Here is a 21,408-nt window from a genome sequence, read left to right as displayed (position 1 = left end):
CAGACCAGGGTTGTCCAATCCTGCTCTTAGCCAATATCCTGCAGAGTTTACCTCCAACCAGCTCCAACACACCTGCCTGAAGGTTTTTAGTTGGTCTGAAGACCTTGCTGGTGTGTTTAATTAGGGTTGGAGCTAAACTCTGCAGGACAATGGTTCTCCAGGAACAGGTTTGGACACCCCTAAAGCCCAAATTATACTTCAACCATCCACAAAGGTGTGAACACTGTCTGCACACTGTCTGAGAGACTTAATTTTTGTCATCAGAAGTGTCCGCACACACATCAATGTGTAGCCCAACATTTGTGAGCGCGCAGACTGTCCACGTACAACAGTGAACATTGAGAGTCTATTGGGTGGTACTGTGCATGTGTCAAACTCATCCACACACACTCATCTTACATTTGAGTATACTTTGAAAGCTGTATAGGACATGGCTGTGCTATAGGAGGAACGGATCGCAGAAAGTGAAGTATACCTGGGCCTTAAACTAGACCAACCTGACCAGACTAGTTAAGACTTTGGCTTTTGAATAAACAAGTGTGACTTTCTTATTTGTGACTGGTTGAACTGTTGTTTGAAAAAGAATGTCTTCTTGGTCTACTCACTGTTATGTGTGGATAAGTGCATTTCCAAGGCATGTGAGCCTGCAAAGCTCATATTGCATTGGGGGTATGTGCAATTGCGCAGCATTGGATGGCTGATATTGGCATTTTTCTCTGCCACCATCTCAGGGTCCCTTTGTCGCCCACTGCAGTAATACATAAGGTGGGCCTGGAGGTTTCTTTCACTCCGAAACCAGATGCCACATGCCTTGCAGGGGAAGATGTCTTCTACAAAGACAGAAATGGACACAAGCATATCCATACTGAATTATCTAAAGCTTCTGAAAAGCATCTAAAATTGCAAAGTTAAATAAAGTGGGGTCAAGAAATCTGAGACCACTAAACTACTTCTGTTTTACATTTTTGTTATTTTATGCAAATTGATTAGTGTCCTTGAAATAGTGCAGAATCTTAAATATTTCTTGTTTTATAATATACTGTTCTTTTTTTATTTATTTTTTTTATTCCGAAATCCTACATATTTGTAGGTTTAAAAGCCTTTCAGCAATTCAAATCAGAAAACATTATTCAAAAAGTAAAGGTAATAATATTTACCTCAAGAGCAGATCCATGCTAGATGGATGCTGGGATGGAATATAACTGTATTTTGCAGTAATGAGATGAACCACATAACCCAACCCTATAGACCCCATCAAAGCAAATGCAGTGTTGTTCTTGTTCACATCAACTTCTTGTTAACTATGATTAGAGAATGGAAGAGGGTAAATATCTAATTCCTGCGAAACTGAAGGTCAGCCTCGACCCTTGGTAATTCTCTTATCCATGGAAAACATGCACATTAGAGCTGTGATGACTCTTTGACATGGATTTCCATTTTTATCCAAGTACATTAATCAGTCTATCCACTGTGGCAGAGGCCTGATAATGCAGCACTCACTGTTGATGATAGCACTGGGCAGAATGGACGCCATGGCTGCTTGCTGAGGAAGGAGTTGAATGCCATCCAGCTGTCGGGCTGGGTACATCCCTTGACCGTAGGGAGTTTGGGCTGGTGTTTGAAGATGCCAGTGCAAATCCACCACACAGGCTGCAAGTTCGTCTCCTTCCATGATGTTTTTAGTTGTGGAACACCACACATGTCCTCCTGTGAGAAAAAGCAAATTTTATATTTAATAAAATATTTTAACCATTTAAAAAAAAAAGTTATTTATGCTATTTTGTTTTGTTTTGTTTGGACCCCATTGACTTTGATTGCAAGGACAAAAACAGTTGAAAAATCTTCAAAATATTATCTTTAGTGCTCCAAAGAAGAAATTCAGTCATACAGGTTTAGAATACAATATGGGTGAGTAAAGGATGACATAAGTTTTATTTTTTGGATAAACTTTCCCTTTAAGGCCACTTTTAACCCTAAGTTGAAACAGAATTGAAAATAAATGATAATTGATCATTAGAAAATTTGACAGAGAGCAACATTAGGTTACGAAGTCCTGACGAATGTCATTTTCCAATAATCTTATAAAAGAGATTGTCCTGATAAAAATGAACCCATCAAATAGACCTTGTAGTGAAATATGAAATGCGGTATTATATTTTGTTTATGCCTAAAAATAGATCAATAATTAGTGCTTTTTACTTGCTGTAAAACTCACCCAGAGGACATTTTTTTGTTGTTGCAAATATATATATATATATATATATATATATATATATATATATATATATATATATATATATATATATATATATATATATATATATATATAATATTTTTTTTTTTTTTTTTTTTTTTGGCAGTGTGGTATCATTGCAAGACCTCACAAATTTGTTTTTCATAAACAGCAGTAGTAAGCTTTTACTTTTATCTATTTTATATTAAATACACAGAAATTGGCATAGTGGTAAATAGAAACATAATGCTATTTGAACTGCTGTCCTACACACAAATGCATTGCTTTGAAGCCGCAACAAACAAGTGAGGGACAAGTGTATTGCCAAAGACACTGCTGCTAAAGAGAATGGACATCTCGGATAAAAGTACAGCATTATCAAATTGAAGGGCTGCGGATGAAACATTCCACTGGACTCCGCAGAACAAACTCATTAGCCAGTTAAAAAGAAGAGGAGTGCTTTGTGAATGAGATAACATTTATCTGTCTAAATGACGGACTTTCTGTCTGCACGTCATCTTCCATTGAGGGGATTAAAGTTTTAAATATGACTATTTACAAAAGTCTGGAACACAAGATAACAAGAGGAGACATGATATGCCAGCACTAAATGCTAGAATTAGGACGTGGACTAATTGGGGAGTTGGACAATGAGGATGATGTACACTCAATGCTACCTTTCAAAGATGTGTGAGTGCTCTCTGACAGCATGCCGAAGGAGAAAAAGTGACCTGTGATGCGCCGTCATGCCTCCTGTCGAGGAATGTTAATTACATGTGCTTGCATGGATGGGACTTTTGTTATTGTGGGTCTGACATGAGGAACGGGTGTCCATTCAATAAAACAGATGTTTTAATGAAGTTGTTTTTCAACCGATTTTGCTTCAGTACTCAGATTTTAGAATGGAAATAAAGTGGCATCTCAACATTTTTATTGTATAGCCTAAAATTATTAATAACAATTCAGTATCTTAACAGCACATTTTTTGTCATTTTACCGTATTTGGTAACTTTTGGTGGTGATCATGATAAAACTAAGTCACCAGTTTTATTGTAGTAACCATAAATGATGTAACTGGTATTTTTTAGATACTACATTGCATGGTGCATATTTATAATGGACAAATCGCATAAAAACTGCAGTGTGTAAATAATGTATATTTTATAGTAGGATTTGCAGTAAAAAGTGTTGTTTAGCCTCTGTTCTTGTGTCTTTGCTATTTTAGTTTATTTTGGCACGACACACTGTAGTGAAGACAATGAGAGGTTTAAATTAAATGCATGTGTGTCTTTCCTCCCTCTCTCTTTTACCCATAAATTAAATAAAATTTTTGAATCTGTCAATGAGTTTCTTTATTTTCAAAGCTGGAAAGAAAATAAGAAAGCTTTATAGCAACATGACTAAAAAATGAAAGTTGCAGGCTAAAGGAAACTTCATAGTAATAGCATTTTTAGAGAATCGGCTGTAGGGTGCTGTCTGGACAGAAGACTGTGGTCAGGCTTCATTTAAAGGGTGCTTTCTGAGGAATCTGTGGGACTAAAGCCTTTGCCACAAGGTGGCGATGTCCTCACCTTTGAGAGCAAGGTCTTTCAGGATCATTCATAAAGACAGTTTGATTGATTCTCTGTTAAATACTGTTTGTTTCTGTCAGTGCTGCAAGTATTAACTGGGCTTAGGTTTACTTTTTATTTCAATATACAGTGGGGGAAATGTTTATTTGATCCCCTGCTGATTTTGATTTTGAAATTAAGGGTCTGTAATTTTTTTGGTGTGTTTATTTTAACAGATAGAGACAGAATATCAACCAAAAAATCCAGAAAAATCACATTATATAAAGGTTAGAGATTGATTTGCAAACATGACTCAGTACTTGAACTTGCTATACATCAGAGAATCCTGGGGAAAAAAAGAATGATGATGTCCACAAAAATATTAAGCAGCTGTTTTCAACATTGATAATGTTTCTTGAGCAAAATAAATAAATAAAAACTTACTGACCTTAAGTCTTTGAATGGTAGGTTTCTATATGTGATTTGTAGATCTGCTTCCCTCATATGTTTCACATCGATTAGGTTTTAACATTCTGCATTGTTTTACACTGTACAGGTTTACATTTGACACCACAAAGTCTTCCTAATTATTTAAAAGTGTTTAACCCTCTTTCAAAATTACAAGTGTCATTTTAAAATAAAATATAAACTATGCATTCTCCTCTACCTTTCAACTGCAACACTGTGACTCATGACATAAAACAACCTACATTACTTGGCCACGACCATCTTTATTTCACCCAGCAACTGTGTTTAATGAGAAAGTCCTAAGAAAAAGCAGACAGAAAGTTTCATAAAAAGATTTTGCAAGCGCAGCAGCAGTGTGTGTGAGAGACAGCGGGGAGCTCACTTTCACTGCTCCCTTCCATAAATCACATCTCTGCCTCGCTGCATCCCAGAGTGCATCAGTCATACGGCTCTGTTCCCCCGGGGCCGCCCTTATGGAGTTTCTGTGTTTCTAGCCAGCGCCCTGGGTATCACCTCTCCTCCATCTGCCCCACACACCTGCACCCTCACTGATCTCCTGGCACACGCACTACATCAAACACACACCAGAGGGGCATCGTGCGGCTCCCTGTGAGGCACGGCCAGTCATCTGGCGGGTGTAGCAGGGTGTGAAGTTATGCCTCTTTTTGTATATTCATGAGGCGTTGCAGTCAGTGTTTATTTTCCTGCAGCACACCACACTCCCCCAGCTTTCAGGTTCAAACTGAAGAGCGGCGGTAGCTTGACAGGTCTGCCAAAAAAATGATCCCGCTGTTTTCCAATTTCTAAATATGAGCTCTGAAAAATGAATCATCTTCCTGACAGCTAGCCTACTGGTCCGGTTAAAGCGGATGCTGGCAGAAAGTGAGATTTTACTGGCTGGGTGAACAAAGCTCCTTACGAGTGACAGGTCAAGACCTGCGTCTGCCTCACTTTCCTTTTTTGCTTTCTTTGCATCAGTCCGACGGCTTCAATATGGCATCAGAATGACCTCGAAGAGCTCAAATCTTTGACCTCCACAGCTTTTTACTAAATTAGATGAATAGGATGTATCTCAGAATAAAATGTGCATAAATCATACTTTTAGGGGTACAACATCTTGTCAGTGGGGAAATGCCTTCAAAGGCACAACTTTGTACCTTATTTACCCCTTATTAGTCATAATAGTACCTTAACGCTACGTATTAAGGTACCAACAACAGATAAGATAGATCTAAAATATAATAAAAGATAAGATAAGATAAGATAAAGAGTAAACTTTAGTTAATTCAGTGTGCTGTTTCTTTCTAATTCTTTGTGAGATTTAGCAACTTCTGAGGGAAAATCATTTAAATAAAGTAAATCCAAAATGATTTAGTGTATGAGCAACAGTAATAGTGATGCACCTCACACTCACACACAAACAAACGTGTCTAAATATGGGACAATTTGTTAGTCGCTGCACCTCCACACCCCTACGGAGCCCCCTGAGATTGGCATAATGAAAAGCAATGTCTCCCACTTAACACCGGGATCCAGGCGCTCTCTCTGATAGAGGCCGGGGCTGTTTATTAAATGATGGAATTTGGCTGTTTCTTCCGCAGAATGTTATCAGCCGGAGAACAATCGTGCCCATGGTCGCACCCTCGCTGGCTCGCCCGGCTGCTCATTAGCCACAGCATATTTAATCCAGAAGTTTCTTATCAAACGTGACACCTGCATCTCCGAATGCCACTGTCCCTGTTCATTGGCATGTATTTGGGTGAGTAGACTCCAAGGTGCTTTGTGGAGATTAAGAGAGGAAGAGAGAGAGAGAGAAAGTATGCGAGAGAGTGAATGAGCGCTTATTTTATCATTTAGTGGGTCTGGACCGTATCCAAGCAGTTTTTGTCTTGTTGTTGTAATTAGAAAGTCTTTAAAGCGATAACAGCTGCTGCTGAATATGAATATGGATAGAACCACATCAATTCTGCCTGAGATAGACCCCCTTCCCATCCTCCCTCCCCCTCACTTACTGTTTTTCATACTGCGGTGATCTTAATAAAGACGGAGGAGAGTGTAGCTAGCTGTTCAACTCGGTTATTTGAGCATTTTTGATTGAACTCTTTCTTGACAGTCTCTCTGTGTTACATGTGAAGCATTCAAATCACAGACTCGCTGACAGGCAGCATCTCATTTCCATATCCGAATGTGTAATTAAGCTTTGTGACAGCTCCTTAATAGCTGCGCGCCACGCCGTCGAATTGACATGCATGTACAGCATATACATGCTTGTAAGCACATGGATTACAAAATAAAAAAATAAAAAAACAGATGATAAACATGAATGTAAGTGTGAACATAAAGGAAACTTTTTAAACAAATATGCAAACATGAAGGTAAATGTGAAAAAAAAAACATGTAAATGATAACAAAATAAACATCAAAGGCAAAAGAAAACACAAAGGTTTCAACATTATGTAGAGGTAAACATTAACAAAATAAGTCAAAATAAATAAACATTACCAAACAGAGGCAAACGTTAATAAAACAAGTAAACAAAAGCAAATGTAAAGAGAAAAGATTAAAGTAAATATAAATGTAAGCATTAACAACATAGGTAAACAAATCCTTTTAAAGGGGAACGCTAACAAAATAATTATCTAATTATTATTAACATTAACGAAGTTGTTAAATTAAACCGTAAATATTAAAGGCAAATATTAATGTAAGACTTAATAAAAGCATAAAAAAACATGTAAAGGAAAAGATTAAAATGTATATACTGTAGAAATGTAAATATTAACAATATAGGCAAACAAATGTAAAAGTAAAGAGAAACATTATAGAAAATGGAAATGTAAATATTAACACAATTAATGACCAAAGGCAAACGTAAAGGGAAACGCTAACAAAATCAGTAAATGCAAGTGTAAACTTGAAACAAAATAAACAAAGGCAAATCTAAAGGTTTATGTTAGTAAAATGAATACATGTAAAAGTAAACAAAAATGTAAAGGCAAATGTAAAGGAAAATTTTAATAATGTAAAAAATAAATAAAAACATAAATATAAGTACAATCATGTAAAGGAAAATATTTTTAAAAAATGTAAACATAAGTGATAACATTAACAAAAAAGGTACATTTAAAGTAACTGTTAATAAAATTGTTAAATGTAAATTTAAAGGCAAATATAAAGGTAAACATTAACAAAATGCAAACAAAACTGGTAAACAAAGGTTAAACAAACAAAATGAAAACAAAGGTAAACAAACATTAAAGAAAAAACTTTAATGGTAAAAAAGTAAACAAAGTCTGGTGATGCTGCAAGGATTTTTTTTTTTTCTTTTTTTTTTTAAATCTGTGTAATTGTGGTAAATAAGCAGCTGTGCTCTTACACTCATCCATCACCTTCTCTTTCTCAGGAATTGTTAGACACACTACAGGACACTGCCGGGCCTCACTAGGGATTATGGTCAATGACTGACATACAATGCAAATCGCTTTATAGTTATTTCTCCCAGTAGAAGGTCGCTGCACTCACACTGGGAAGATTTCTGCCGCTCAGTGGAGTATAGCTGATGGTTCTGACCCTATAGAGCATCCTATAGAGTCACACTGCTGAGACACTTTGATCTGTGACTATAAAAAACAACTGCAGCTTCTAGAAAAAAAAGAAAAAAAAAAACATCTCAGAAGGAAATTTTTCACTTTTATCTAGGGGTATTCAGTTTTGTGGCTTGGGACCCTCTGCTTTTTTCCAGGTAATGGGATAGAGCAGGAGAGAGCGTGGGAGGGACGCAAGGAGGGAGAGATTGGGAGAAAGGGAGGAGAGATACCCCTCAAGCAAGCGCCTCAGTGGGAAGAGGATTATGTGCTTCTGCTTTTCTACCTTCTAGCAAAACTCCCGATTGGTTTCAGGAAAACTCAATTAAACTTTGTCTCTGTCGACTTCGTCTTCAGTGAGAATCAAACTGAAATTCCTCTCACATAACGCTGTAACCCTGAACCACGACACCCAAGATACATTCAAGATTCCTGTTTCATATCCTCAAAATCAATAACATGACAGAATAATTCATGTATTTAACTCTTGTGCATCCTTAGGGTCATTTTTGTCTCTTGTCTTCTTTTTAATAATTTTGACTGTGTTAATGCAAAAAGCATAAATTCTGTCAAAAGTTTTTTTGTTTTTTTTTTGGGGGGGGGGGGGGTTATAATTTACCTTCATTTCCTTGCATAAACCTGTTTTACACTAGGTACAAAAATATATATATAGTCACATAAATGTCACAATTGTAACCCATTAAAATTGCAATATTTAATTGCAGTGCCATTTAGGGATAAAACTATGCATTCTCTGTTCATATGTTGTCATTCTATAATTTGTACTATTCTTTTAAACGTTTTTACTATTTTAAACCTGATAGGACCATTTTCTCATGTTTGGCCTATGTAGCAAAAATGTGTTTTTCTCCTGTTTTCTGCTTCTGCTGAAAAAAAGGCCAACTGAATTGAAATGATGTAATCAGAATTTTATGGGTGTATTGGTGTTGATATCAGAGTGTAGTCTGTGTTTAGAAGAAGTGTGTGTGTGTGTGTGTGTGTGTGTGTGTGTGTGTGTGTGTGTGTGTGTGTGTGTGTGTGTGTGTGTGTGTGTGTGTGTGTTTTTTTAAATGTTTAATCTGTGTGCAATTACACCTAAACAGACTTTTGTGTGTGTGTTTGTGTGTGTGTGTGTGTGGTAGTTTTTCTTTTTTATTAAAAATCTGATGATTCAATTACGTAAACAGACTGGCTTTTAAAGGGTTAAAATCCTATTTTCTGTAGTCATAATCAGGACATCCTTTCTAGGTGGACAATCTATACATTTAAGCAGCATTACAAATGTTCCACATGGCTTTCTGGCTACTATCCACTAGTACTATCACAGGAAACTACAGGTGATAAGTCAACGACCACCGTTTCCTCTAGCCGCGGTGTGCCAGGCCTTTTTCTTTCTGCTGACCCCAGATTCACCTTAACAGAGCTGCTCCTTCCCATCACAGACAGCCATAAGCCTGTCAGATATCAGTCCATCAAGAAATGAGACAGAGGGGGAGAGAAAGAGAGACAGCCAGCATGAAATATGAAGGGAGGAGAGTGAAAATCCAAGGGTGGGGGGATGATAAATCAAAAGATGAGGTCTGCATCATCTAATGACCAGAATAAACCTCTTTCTTGTTCAGTGGCAGAGCTCAGAGACTCTGCAGTCCTTAAGCCGTGTCCCTCCTGATCCAGACATCCACTGCCATCAAACCAGGATTTATGACGCATCACAACCCCATGACAACATCCAGCAGCTTCATAATCTCATATTTTTTCTGCCCGTGCCTGACATTTCCAGCCTCGACATTCACTCAAGATAAGCCAAAAGCCCTCTGACAGGATCGAGAGCACACATAAAACACACGCTTAAGAATTTTACTGCCCCCTTCGCTGGAACTCATCAGTTCATGAGACGCACGAATGCTACCGCCACAACATTTCATATCAGACGACAACAACCCATAGTCTGTTATAGAAAACACCATTCCAGAACCACTATAGACACTCATGGGACCACGTTCACCCCAATATCCCAATGAGTGGTCAACCTGTATGGGTTTTTCAATGGTGAATTCTTGGGAGAGCTTCTGGTGTGGAACCAAGTTTGCTTGACGTCTACAAGTTCGAATTGTCATTGAACTCAGATGTGCATTTGGCAAGTCTGCTTGAAAACAGTGGTCTGGTTTGACAGACTTTGTACAGGGAACAACTGTACTCATTGTTACTGAACGTCTGATGCATAAGGCACACAAAATGGAAAACACCGCAGTTTCAAAGTTGTCATCTGATTGGTTTAATTCTACAGGGTTTATGGGAGATGCATTCTTTACGGGTCTGCATGGAAACAAAGCCATCGTGTCGCCAAACTCCCTCATGGCTGCGTTTACAACTATGACAATAAGCGCTTATCAGGATCAACTAAACAATTGTTTTTTTAAAAACATGTGAAGTTCACAGCATAGACTCTGTGCCATTGTTGCACGAAACTTACACAACCTTCTTGAGTGAATGATTTACTGGTTGCACATCAGTCTATTATATGAATTGACTTTACATTTTCACTCCCCTAATGAAAACTGGTTGCTTTATGGCGGTCCTTGGCCAATGCAAGCTGCGATGAAGTCCAGACCTTCTTCTGTCAGTCTGAAGGTCTTGCTACATGAGGCTAGGGCTGAGTTTACAATATCGATTCATGGCTTTTAATCAGTCTTCACTTTGAAGAACTGATATCAATTCTTAAATTCCAAGATTAATCTTTTATGCTGTTTTCAGTTCATGCATGAACAAAGCTTAACTTAAACATTATTTATAGTATGTCTACTATGCAACAATCACAATAAAATTCATGCTTTATTACTTTTGAAATGTTTGGGTGGTCTAATTCTGTCAATTTTAACACCAAATTCCAACAATACTGTTATGTTGCTCTTTGATGTGGTGTGACAGATCGCTGTAGCCGAGCATGAAATAAACATGAACATCAGAAGGTGTGTTGAAAAAACAGAATAACTTACTAAAAAGTATGAAGATGCAATCTCTTAATAAGTGTTTCAACAATGGAAAAAGGTCAATAAACAATGTTATGTAACGTTACATTTACCTCTGCAGAAAGACATTCAATGTCTATAAACTCGTTAGTTAGCTAGAAAAAAATAATTTAGGAGAGCAGCATTTTGCTAAATATATTCACTATATTACATGCTGATATTATCATCTTCTGTTAGTGATACTCTACTTAATGCATGTTTGAATACACCTGTCATGAATTTTTATATTACATGCTGATATTATCATCTTCTGTTAGTGATACTCTACTTAATGCATGTTTGAGAATGGACTCTGTGTTAATTTTAAACCTGTTATATTTCAACCACCATTTTGAGGTTTATTTGTAATTTTGAAGCTTTTGTTAATTTTTATATTTTTTTGATTTAATTTTTTAGCAATATTTCAACGTTGAATTTGATTTTTAAAAGTATTCTGAAAGCTGAATAAAGCTTTCCACTGATGTATGGTTTGTTATGATAGGACAATATTTGGTCGAGATACAACTATTTGAATATCTGAAATCTGATGGTGCAAAAAAAAAAAATATTGAGAAAATCGCCTTTAAAATGATCCAAATGAAGTTCTTTGCAATGCATATTACTAATCAAAATTAAGTTTTGATACATTACGGTAGGAAATGTAAAAAAATATCTTCATGGAACATGATCTTTACTTAATATCTTAATGATTTTTGGGATAAAACAAATCAATAATTTTGACCCATACAATGTATTTTTGGCTATTGCTACAAATATACCCCAGCGACTTAAGACTGGATTTGTGGTACAGGGTCACACACTCACACACACACACACACACACACACACACACACATATATATTTTTTTGTTGTTGTTGCTGGCAAGTATGCGCTGCCGAGTGAAGCGCATCAGTGAATGATATGTCACAGTTTTTTGTGTTTTACTCTAAAACCGGCAGCACATAGCCTAGATTTATGCTTTTAGTATGGATGGAAATCTTATACAGTGTTACAGTTATAAAATGTTGATTGTGCATTAACACCTGCCAATCATGTTGGTATGCAAATGAGCACTCTGAACTTATTCACAAAGCACTTTTTTTTTTTTTTTTTTTGGTCACATGCATGCGCACTTATGTACATCCCTGTGTGTGTGTGTGTGTGTGTGTGTATGTATATATATATATATATATATATATATATATATATATATATATATCCTAAGGAGTATGTATATATCTCCAAACAAATCAATACCAATTCAAAATATAATCGAAAGCTTATAAATTGAATTGACTTGTGAAGTCTGTGTCAATACCCAGCCCTACAACCGACATAATTATGTCCGGGCCCCATGAACTTAAATGGCCCTCAGAGCCAAATAATATCAAAACAGACCAGTACGACGCTCAGGTTCAGACCAAGCAAGCAAAGCAAATAAAGTCTGAAAACCGACATTGTACTATGATATTTCATCCTCAAATCCAGAATATGTGGATACTGCCTAATAATCTGCATACAGTATAAAATCCTCGCTCTCAGAACTTCTGCTGTGACCAGCGCTGGGAGAGCTAACTCTGCAATCTGCTTGAGGACAGGAAGCCAGAGAGTTCGTGAGATATCCGGCAGCCTGGCCTAATCGATCCCGACCCCCTTTCAGTTCCTTAATATCTTCTCTTGAAAGCCCTTCAGTTCATCAGTGTTGTCTTTTAATTAAAGGCAGTCGCAGTCGCTGGTGCTGGTGGAGCGGGGACTCCTCCCGGGGGCCAGTACTGTTTGAATACACTGATAATGGAATTTGACATTGCTGGAGATGTTCAACCATTATTCTATTTCTCTGTGTTCTCAGATAAGTGCGATAAAGGCCTTTAAGTCTTTCATTTCCTCAAGTCTTTTTTTCAGAATGGAGAAGGGATTGTTCTCTGTTGAACTTACACATGTACTGTAAGTAGATTAATCAATTAAGCCCCTGCAGATAATAAAAAACTGGAGCACTTTAGCAGAAATATCACTTTTAGTCAAGGAGAGCGAGCGCCAGCAACAAAGAGTTATCTTTCTGCTCTTTAAACATTGAGCATTTGTTCGTGGAATGGTAAGTTATTACCGCTCACTTTTTCTTCTTTTGGTAAAAACGGGGCCATGGCTTTATCTTGGAAAAGGGCACATGGGTCTTAAATTCACTGTATATGAAGTCAAGGCACGGGGGATTTAAGCTTTCAGACCACGTGGGCTACAGCTTTGAGGGCATCTACAGCATATAGTAGTACTACTTTTACTTTTCAGATATGATGATCTCTTTGCGAGGGGCACCCATCCAAAAATACAAAGGCAGATACAAACACTACTGTTCAAAGGCTTGGGTTGCAAGATTTATTTTTATTTTTTAATAAGTCACTATTCTCATCATGCTGCATTGATTTAATAAAAAATACAATAAAAACAGTAATATTGTGACATAGCCATGGGTTTTGATCCAATACACAATACAGTTACAAAGTCATGCATTTAAACACGGTTTGTATTCATCAAAAACATTTCTGCTAATGGATATCCTTCTGATATAATTTTTTGTTACAGTTGTGTTTGTCCTGCTATTTCACAGAGTCTTTAACTCCCGGTTCAATGACTCAGGCACAGAAGCCTGACAGAAGACATTTGTTGGCCTAAAGAATACATTCTCACCTTTACTGTACATGGCGCAGTTGCTCTTTCCATCCTCCGCACTGACCCACATCATGTCCGTCAGCCAGCGAGGACCTCCATTCAGTGCCAGCGAAACCTGCGACACAAAACACACTTCAGTCTCCTCCACATCAGAACAGACCATCTGACTGACAGCCGTGAACAGCTGATTTCACCCAAAACCTGCTATTTTTGCATCAGACATTCAGTGAACAGTCTGTAGACAAGCTATCCAGTGTCTAAGTGAGCTTGTTTGGACAACTTCAGCCATGCATTCATCATTCCCAAAGGCCATTCCAAAGCTATATCTCCATGTATGTGTGTGAGGATGGGGCGAGGAGGCCACACCCCGTCCCGTTCGCCCTGTGAATGGCTGTATTGTTAGAGAGCCTCTGAATGTTTCACCTGATCAGATCTCATCCTTTGGGAGCTTTGGGATCTAGAATGGAGCGGCATGGACTTGGAGACAGAAGAAGCGGATGCTGAGCACTGATCTTTAGACACATTGTGCCTTCTATCACAGCATCACAGCTTCCTCAGACCCACACACTGGGAATTTAAAGAGCTGGCATGGGTTTCAAAAGGATGGAGGGAAGATTTGATTTTATAATTGAAAACAAAACGACTAAATTAAATGGATATTTCTGTTAAAATCACACAATTGTGTGATATCCGTGATGTTGCAAAATATATTATTGTGAAAAAGAAGTGAAGTTCAAATCTTAAAAGTATATTTAAAAAAAAAAAAAACTGTGCTTGTGTAGATAATATAATATAAATGAAATAAAGGCCACATAAGTGTACTTAAAGAAAGACACTTTCGTGTGTGCTTCTTAACACACTTAAGTAGACTTTTAAAAAGTGCACTTTGTAATAATGCCAAATTTAAACTTTTATTTTAAAGTGCATTTTAAATAATTATATATTAATAATCTTTTGTCATGCTGTAGTAAAGTACACTTATTTTGATGTGTTGATTAACATATTAAAGCACATGGAAAGTACTTGATTATCATTGAACTAGAGTGTGTTATTTGATATTATATTTAAAATTAATAGTTGTTTTAAATGTCCTGAATTGCCACTTCATAATTACAAAGATGTAATTAGAAACATATATAAATACATGACATACAAGTTTCAACAGAAATGGAATTAAAGTAGATTTAAGTTTATCATACACACTTGTCGGTACATTCAGCAGTAAACTGAACTAAGACAATAGAATTAATTATGAAATTACTTATTAAGAGGTACTTTACTTAAGTGGGTTAAAAAAAATCAGCAAATAGCATTTAATATAAATGTAAACTATAATACATTTAATTTAAATATTTGATTGCAATTAAGTTGCATTAAATATTATATTTAATATAATTTCAATAATGAAGTCTTGTTAAAAGTATGCTAAAGTGCTTCTTTTTCACAAGGGTATATTTTCCTCTTTGTCTTCACTCTCTATTTCTAATAGGCCATAAGACAAAGTCCTGCCAGCCCTGTCTGGGACTGACCAGTCGGCAGGAAGATGATCGGATTCAGCAAAAATGCAGATTTGGCCCGAGAGAGAGTGAGCGTGAGCTCCTGGAGAGATAAGCGCACTGATAACCGTCTGGGAGTCTGGAAAGCATTTGGCTCTCTTTCCTCCTCCACAGGGATGTGAAGGGATGATGCTGCTCTAGAGCCGGACATCTCCTGATCCCTACAGGTAGCAGAGATCATATCCACTTCACCTCAAAGGGCTGAGATGAATTCATCTGAAATTAGTACAAACTGATGACATGGGGCTCTGCTTGGGGTCCATGCATATAAATGTAGAGATTTATGCCAAACTACATCAAAATACAGGGGCCCAATTAATCTACAGTGACAATTAGTTTCTAACATGCTAAAGGCAACACTTTTAGACAAAAATAACATGATCTAATTGTTGTTATTACAACACGACTCTCTGGAATACTTGGTTCTGATTGGGCAAATATATTTGTATAATGACACGGAACTGAAAAAATTATTGATGTCCCAGCAAACCGATTTCACATTTTCTGAACATTTACATTTTAACAACTGTAAAACAAAGTGGTTCTCAACCTTTTTGACTTGAAGGCCCCAGTTTACCTCAGATTAATTTTTTAACATCTAGATTAGAATCTGAATATGTTTTATATTAATTATAATGTATTAATTTATATACCTTTAAGTCATCTCGCAGATCCTCTGGAAGTTTGCTGAGGCCCCCTAGTGGACCCCGGACCCCTGGTTGACAAATACTGCTCTAGGGTGTTGTGGGTGATTGCCAGCGCATTATTTTAAGTGTTGCTAGGTGGTTGTTAGGGTATTCTAGCAATAATGTGGTTGCTATATGGTTAATTAGCCCACCTGAGCTCTTCTTTTGAGATCACAAACCTAAAGTATGAGCGATAGTAACAGTGATGCTGCCTTGTCTTACAAACACCAGTAAAAGCCTGTGAGAACCAAACAAACGTTTTGCATTCTTTGTTTACCTGCGGACTCACTTACAGTATGTATGGCGTCTCTTTTTAAAGCCTCACCTTCAGAATGGAGCGTCAGAAAGAGAGAGAGGCTTGCGTGGATCTGACTGTGTGGGAATACTTCATGAAAAAGACAGAGTCTACACAGCACTCCACTCTCCTTGAGTCATTTCTCTCTCTCTCCGCTGAATCCTCTTTCCCCTTATCAGGCCAGCGCAGGCCTCCATCGGCCTCTCCCCGCTCTGACAGGAGCAACAACAATGGGCCTGCGATACCAGTCCGCTTCACAGGGTAAACCTGCCACGGGCACAGATTACCCGTGACACACACACTCGCACTCCAAAACACAACACTGCCTTCTCCAAGGCCTCAAAACACAAAATGGACACAAAAACCTTTCAACTGATTTCACTTCTGTCCCTTGCTCTCTTCTCAATCTGTCGTTTCGGTCTCTATGTCTGTAGCCTTCCTTTAATGACCCGCAATTCACTGAGACTGTATACAAAGTAAAACATTATGCTGACCTAGATTAACCACAATAGTACACACTTATGTTGAGTCACATCATGATGATGGTATTTATGAGAGGAGCGAACGTCATCGTTATCAAAAAATTCAGCAAAAATTCAGACTGTATATATAGACTAGCATATTTTTTTCTTTTAAAGATAAAAAATAGGGATAAAGGTGAAGAAGTTAGGAAGCAGACAAAACTACATTTCCCATCATTCCCATCATCCCATCAGTTCTAGAGACCAACATGTCTTATTTTCTTTTCATTTTCTTGTGAAAAAGAAATGGAATTTGTCATCTACAGACATTTCAACACGTCTGCCCCGAATTTACCTTTTGAATTCACCTCCATAATAAATAAGCAAACCCACCTTGTCACTTCCTCCTGTGGCCACCTCAATCTTCCCAGGGAAAGGTCCCCATGTGGTGCCCAGCAGAAGTGCCTGACAAGAACAAATCCTTCTCTCTCCTCCTTCACCAACCATTTTCAGCTCCCCTGCAGAAAAAAAAATAAATAAATAAAATTACAGTCATGACATAAACAAAAGCTGGACATGTTTTTCATTTGCTTTTGATGTTATATTTTAAAATATTTCATCCAAGGACAATACAGTTCAAAAGTTTGGGGTTGGTGAGATTTTTAATGTTTTTGAAAGGAGTCTCTTATGTTCTCTAAGGCTGCATTTGTTTGATAAAAATAAATAAAAACAGTAATATTTTGTAATATTATTACAATTTAAAATAACTGTTTTCTACGTAAAAATATTTTCAAATGTAATTTATTCCCGTGATCAAAGCTGAATTTTCAGCATCATTCCTCCAGTCTTCAGTGTCACATGATCCTTCAAAAATCAGTATAATATGCTGAATTGCTGTTGAAAAAATATGATTATTATTATCAATGTTGAAAACAGTTGTGCTGCTTCATATTTTTGTAAAACGGTGATACTTTCTTTAGGTTTCTTTGATGATCAGAAAGTATGAAAAAATGCATTTATTTGAGACATAATTATTTGTAACATGTCTTTACTGTCACTTTTGATCAATTTAATGCATCCTTAATCAATTTCAAACCTTACTGACCACAAACGTTTGAACAGTAGTGTATAGGGCCGTAAAATTAATACACATCACTACTACCTGTGATTGTATATTCCTTTATACTGTGTATTGTATTTTATATTAAGTGCATTGCAGCCTCGCTGGGGTGACCCGGGGTTTAGTGTCTTGCTCAAGGGCACAATGCTGAAAGTTCATGGGCTTTAAACCTACAGCTACACAGTTACCAGCTGAGATCTTTAACCACAACACCACAGCACTCCATGAGCAGACTAAGCCCTAGTGTGAGAGTCTCCCTCAATTAGAAATCATACACCCATCTGTCTGACCCTCTCCTGGGTGACCCTGCCTGTCTCTTTGATTAGGCTTTCGCTCACTGCTGTGACAGGGCTTCTGATAAGGTTGATTAAGCTCCTTTTTGATGGAAGTTTTGATGTGAACAGTGCAGGAGCGTGTTAAATTATCCAGTTTCAGGAGGAGATGCGAAATGCCGGCAGATGGATTGATAAATAAAGAGAATCTTGAGGCAGTGATTTCAGGATATCAGGGTTAAGCCTTTACACCCATCCCCTCTCTGGATGAATAGATCTCTTCATCTACAGAAGGGCACCAATGTGGTGCATGTTTTCTTTATGAATATATATTTAGATATTTATGAATTCTGCACACCAGTACTTTACTGATGATGCAATATGTTTATACTTTAGAATAATTTAAGGAAACAGTTCATCAAAACTGTCAAATATGTCTTGTAACTGACTGCAAATAAACATATGCATGAGCGAAAAACATAATTTAAAATTAAATAAAAAATATAAAAATAAAATGAATTAAAGTAAAATTGAAGTAAAAAAGGAAGATTTTCAGCAAATAAAGACTTAAATTTCAGTCTGCTTCATGGTAATCATCTCCATACACTTTTATTGTAAGGAGAAGAGCAGCATGAACATTCTTCAAAATATCTTCTTTTATGTTACACAAAACTGTAAACTTTAAGTCAACATGAAAACGCATTGAAGGTTCAAGGGATCGTTTACCCAAAAATCATGTCATCGTTTACTCATCCTCCTGTCGTTCCAGGGTTGGAAATTAACAGGGTTTCTTGGCAAAAATGCCCCACAAATTCAAGATAAAGTGGCAAAAATTGCTCCTGCATGATTAAATTACATCTATAAAATGAAAAGTGAAAATAAATGAAAATTGTCAACTCGTGGAATAACATTTAGATTGGCTCACGTTGCATCAGATTTCTTTTATATGTTATTTTTTCCAGTGTTGCACATTATAACCAATCACACACGTTTCGGTTGAGCTAGGTGTACGCAAATTTCCAGTGTTGTTATATTTTTCTTATTTGTCATATCCGGTTATGAATTTTATTCATTATGAGTTATTATTTATGAGTTTTATAGTATTACTTTTCAGTATATTCATATTACCTTTTTATGTTACTGTTATATTCAGTCTTACTTATTTTTATTATGTATTCCATTTAAAACTCATATTCCGTTGATTTTTCTTCATTTGACATTTAAGAAAGCACATCTTATTATGTGATGTTAGTGATGTTTGAATAGGATGTTGGAAACTTACTCTCTGCAAAATATTTTTTTGTATGCAAGGATGTTCGCTAAATTTGTCTTCTATCTTCGTGGTACTACGTGTTCTTTTCCAAGAGCTGCTATTTGCAGAGTGATACTTGAAAATTGCCAGGATGTGCTGTTCTGCTCAAAAGGTGTAAAACCACAGCCACACCTATATTTTTATCTGATCTCATCTGGCCCTCATTGTCATGTCAGCGTGACATGCTTTGAACTTCAAGTTAATTTAGGTGGAGGAAAACATTTGGCAAGACGTAGAAAGCAACACAATGGATAAATTCGTTTGACGTCTATAGATCAGACCAAAACATATCGTGATGCTGTAATAGGATGTAAGTCTGTAGTATGCATCAAGCTCCCTGCATCAAGCGTATGAATGCAATGGCCAATCAGGCGTTTAGATCAGTCAGATCATAAGATCATAAGAACAGACTTAGAATTTAAAATCCAATCAATATTTGAGAAAACCGTGTTAAAAGCTACTACAACATCAGGCAGAAATCTTTTTTCTTTGAAAATATTTGCTGTACCGTTCCACTTCAATGCATCAATTGAACATTAGGACGCTTGCAATGAACTACATTTCATTTTCAAAATGTAGTCACACTCCATAGCACTTCAGAATGCAGGAGTACTAAAATAAACAAAAGTCATTATCAGAAAAATGACTGAGGGAAGAGCTGTTCTTCTACGTCAGAACCAAAGTGAAGTAATCAAAAGCACCGTCTGCCACAGAGAAACCAGCCTTTTCTGCACCTCTCTCCTTCCACACTGTCCCTCTCTTCCATCTCTCTCTCTCTCTCTCTCTCCTCTCTCTCTCTCTCTCGCTCTCTCTCTCTCTCTCAGTGGTCTAATCTGTGAGGGACTTAAAGGGACCTTATCTCCAGGCTCTCCTGCTTCATTTCATGCTTGATTTACTTTAATTTGTCTGATAGGGCAGCAGGATTTGGAGACGGCCCATCTTTGGCTTGGGTGACGAGTAAAAAAAAAAAAAAAGCCACTCTGATATTTCTCTGGCACATTGTCGCGGGTTTTTGACTTCTCTCCTCTCTCTCTGCCGCGAGTTTCTGGAGAGAGAGACTGGGAAAGAGCGGGATAGAATGTGCGGGAGAATGAGAAAGATCTCTCAGCGTGGTGCAGCAGGCTGTTTGAGTGTGCTTGGAGTCAAGCAGCCAGAGAAGAAAAGGATTGTGGGAGTGTGGCGTGATTGTGTGATGTAGATGTCGGAGGCAAAGTGCACTGCGTGGATGAGTGGGGTTCAAACACGCCGTCTGCCCTGGACACACAATGCACATGTTATACTCAGATTATTTAAGATTATGGCTGTACTCTGTTTACAATACAATGGGTCTTGTTTTTGAAACAGAAGAAGAATGTTTATTTGTCAGTTTTTTTGAAATTTGTTCTTCTTGCATTTCATGAATGTGGCCAATAAATCTACAGCATAATTGAGAATATATAAAAATAATATATATATATGTGTGTGTGCATATAAATATGTAATTGATTAAAATATTGAATAAAATGTTTTGACCAATAGATAAAAGTGAATTATTACATGTTATAAATTTAACGATAAGTGTGGGTATTATGGAAATTACGGTAAAAGTCCTGCAAATTTTTGTAATAAACAACATGCGCATTTAGCATTTGGGATCTCGAAAATATGTGGCCTTAATATCAGCCTGATTTCAGTCAAAAAACTGTTCATTAATCATAGTAAACCCCATTTAAAGGTGTCTGTCTGACTCTTTTCCCCATCAAGGCCCTTAAAAGAGAAGCACAGAGTTTCAACTTCCTCTCGCGTGTGTTTCGGGTTAAAGCGATTTGCTCTCCGGGCTCTTTTTTAGCTGAAATAAAACTGACGAATAACTTCATCTCCCGGCGGTGAAGGGCAGAGGGCTTCACATTGACAGTCTCCGTATTTGAAACTCGCGAAATCCACCTCCTCCCCTCCCAAAAACCAGCTCCAAACCAGAGAGCATTGAAATTCCCCTCACAGCGCTGCGCGGGATTTGCTAAACGGCGGGGTGTGTGTGCGTGAGGCTGATAAACGGAGTGATGATCCAGCAACACGTCTTTATCCTCGCGCTCCGCTTTAATTAAGGCCGGCTTGTTTGTTGAAAAGATGATTAATATGCCAGTGAAAATGGCCTAATTGAATACCGCAACAACCCACACAATCAGGGAGGAACACGCTGTTTTGTTTCGTGTAGATTA

General features: G+C 37.3%; 1 protein-coding gene across 3 annotated transcripts in view; it reads right to left on the bottom strand.

Moving 5' to 3' along the window:
• LOC109074638 (zinc finger protein ZFPM2-like) overlaps positions 1–21,408 on the bottom strand; it is a 46,288-nt gene that overhangs the window by 3,976 nt on the left and 20,904 nt on the right. For 2 of the 3 annotated variants that reach the window (XM_042776000.1, XM_042775999.1), the window contains 4 exons: positions 16,900–17,024; positions 13,527–13,623; positions 1,501–1,707; positions 606–830 (listed from right to left, as the gene is read on the bottom strand). In XM_042776000.1, the coding sequence (XP_042631934.1) occupies positions 606–830; positions 1,501–1,707; positions 13,527–13,623; positions 16,900–17,024 (654 nt within the window). The remainder of the gene's footprint in view (positions 1–605; positions 831–1,500; positions 1,708–13,526; positions 13,624–16,899; positions 17,025–21,408) is intronic. The other variant, XM_042776001.1, reaches the window with a different exon arrangement.

The sequence above is a fragment of the Cyprinus carpio genome, chromosome A19 (genome assembly GCF_018340385.1).
Source record: "Cyprinus carpio isolate SPL01 chromosome A19, ASM1834038v1, whole genome shotgun sequence".
In the NCBI taxonomy this organism is placed as follows: Eukaryota; Metazoa; Chordata; class Actinopteri; order Cypriniformes; family Cyprinidae; genus Cyprinus; species Cyprinus carpio.
This window is presented reverse-complemented; position numbering and strand designations above follow the sequence as displayed.